This window comes from Myotis davidii, unplaced genomic scaffold (genome assembly GCF_000327345.1).
Source record: "Myotis davidii unplaced genomic scaffold, ASM32734v1 scaffold251, whole genome shotgun sequence".
NCBI lineage: Eukaryota > Metazoa > Chordata > Mammalia > Chiroptera > Vespertilionidae > Myotis > Myotis davidii.
The window spans coordinates 870,068-872,063 of NW_006282378.1; the positions used below are offsets into that span (position 1 = coordinate 870,068).

The 1,996-nt window shown below is 56.8% G+C and overlaps 1 protein-coding gene across 1 annotated transcript in view; it reads right to left on the reverse strand.

Annotated features, from left to right (window-relative positions):
- Positions 1 to 288: 288 nt before the first annotated feature.
- Positions 289 to 1,996, reverse strand: part of DUSP23 (dual specificity phosphatase 23) — a gene marked incomplete at its 5' end in the record, with an annotated part of 3,122 nt that continues 1,414 nt past the window's right edge. The window contains one exon of the mRNA XM_006752854.2: positions 289 to 691. Within this exon, the coding sequence (XP_006752917.1) occupies positions 506 to 691 (186 nt within the window). The remainder of the gene's footprint in view (positions 692 to 1,996) is intronic.

The window sequence follows — 1,996 nt, forward strand, 5'->3', positions numbered from 1 at the left end:
CCCTGTGAGCGATTCTGGGCTTTGGGGGATTTGTGCCTTTCTCGCTGACCAGCTCTCCAGAAGACCTATCAGATAATAGCTTCATAGAGTTTCAGCATCTTTAAGAGGCTGAAAATGTGTGCTGTCGTCCTGGCCCATCCTCCCACTTTCTAGAAGTGCAACCTTGAAACTCTGAGCTTCAGCCACCTCCTCCACAATGCCTATCCGACATCCTAGGGCTACGGTAAGGCTCAAGCTAAGTTGACATGTAGAAGTGCTATGTAAACTGTAAAGCGCTGGGCAACAGGACTGGTTCTTATAAGTTATTTATTCAAGGAGGCAGAAGAGGGACCCCCCCCCCATCAGTGCAGCTCCAGACATCCCTCCAATCAGAACCTGCCAGCAGGAAGGGCGACGTCCGTCTGGTGAGCAGGCTGGGAGCTGGAGGCTTCAGTCCACTCCCACAGCTCTGGCCCCTCTGACGCCCTGGTCAGGCAGCGGGCCTGGAAGAAGGGCGCTGGGGCCCCTATTTAGTTCGCTGGTAGAACTGGAAGACCGCCTTCTCCTGCTCGTATGTCTCGATTGAGCCGGGTCGAAGCCGCCGGATTTCAGCGATGGCGTCTCCAGCAGCCAGGCCCTGCTCCTTCACCAGGTAACAGGCCAGCATGGTGCCCGTGCGGCCAAAGCCCAGGGCACAGTGCACTCCCACAGCCTGTGAAAGGGGAGCTTGGTGGGGTGGAGCCTGTGCCACCCTCCCCACACTCTCCTGGCCCTCACTTAGGCCCCTCTCTCTCGCCCTCCAGCTGCTGCTTCTGGGCCAGGCCCAGGATCCTGCACACCTCACAGGGGCAGGAAGTGGCATTGAAGTCTGGAGGGCAGTGGCCCGGTACCTGTGGCCGGGAGGCCACCAATCACCAGCAGAGTGGCTGGGTGAAGGGCTGGGCTCGTGGTCTGCCTCCCCACCACCACCTCCCTGCCTCTCCAGTGTAGAAGGCACTGGCCACCTGTGGCTATGAGGACCTGCCGTGCTGCTGGTCCAGATGGAGATGCGATGTAAAATGCAACCAGGTTGTGAAGATGCAGTGCAAACAACAGCGTAAACACCTCACTAAGCATGTACTTTATACGGATTATATGTTGCAACAGTATTTCTGACCCACCGGGCTAAATTATATTATCAAAATGAATTTCCCCTGTTCCCTTTTCACCTCTTACAATGTGGCTGCTAGAAACTTGAAGAGTGCACATGGCTCCATTGTATTTGGATGGAGCCCTGCAGTAGAGACTGTTCGATAGCCTCTGGCTTCGGCCTCCACCTGTCCCGTGTCTGTCCAACCCTTTCTCCTCCCCAGCCCTCAACCGCAACCGGTTTTTCCTCTCCGCCAGCGGGTTCACCGGGCTGGGCCCTCCTCCGCCCGCTCACCGCCCCGCCCTCCCCAGGGTTTCCCGTTTCTGTTTCACACGGAGCCTCCAGGCCCCGGGTCTTCCCCGTCTCCTTCCCGGCCCTGGGTCCCCGAACCTGCTCCCCCTGCTCCCCCTGCTCCCCCAGCCCTTTGGAAGATACTCTGGGTTGCATTAAGAAACAGAACGAGCCATGCTATTGGGGCAGGGCAGGTAGGGTGGGCAGGTAAGGATGGAGGACATTTTGATGAGAAGCATGTGAGCTGGGCACCCTGAGGCTGGTGAGAGGCCCACAGCCCCTGGGAGGTGAGCACAACATCCAGGCCTTCTCTGTCCTGAGAGGGTCAAGGGAATGACACACATGGGGGACGTGGGCCTAGACCAGCCGTGGGCAAACTACGGCCCGTGGGCCGGATCCGGCCCATTTGAAATGAATAAAACTATTGAAAAAAAAGACCGTACCCTTTTATGTAATGATGTTTACTTTGAATTTATATTAGTTCATACAAACACTCCATCCATGCTTTTGTTCCGGCCCTCCGGTCCAGTTTAAGAACCCATTGTGGCCCTCGAGTCAAAAAGTTTGCCCACCCCTGGAAGGGCATGTGGGAGGGTG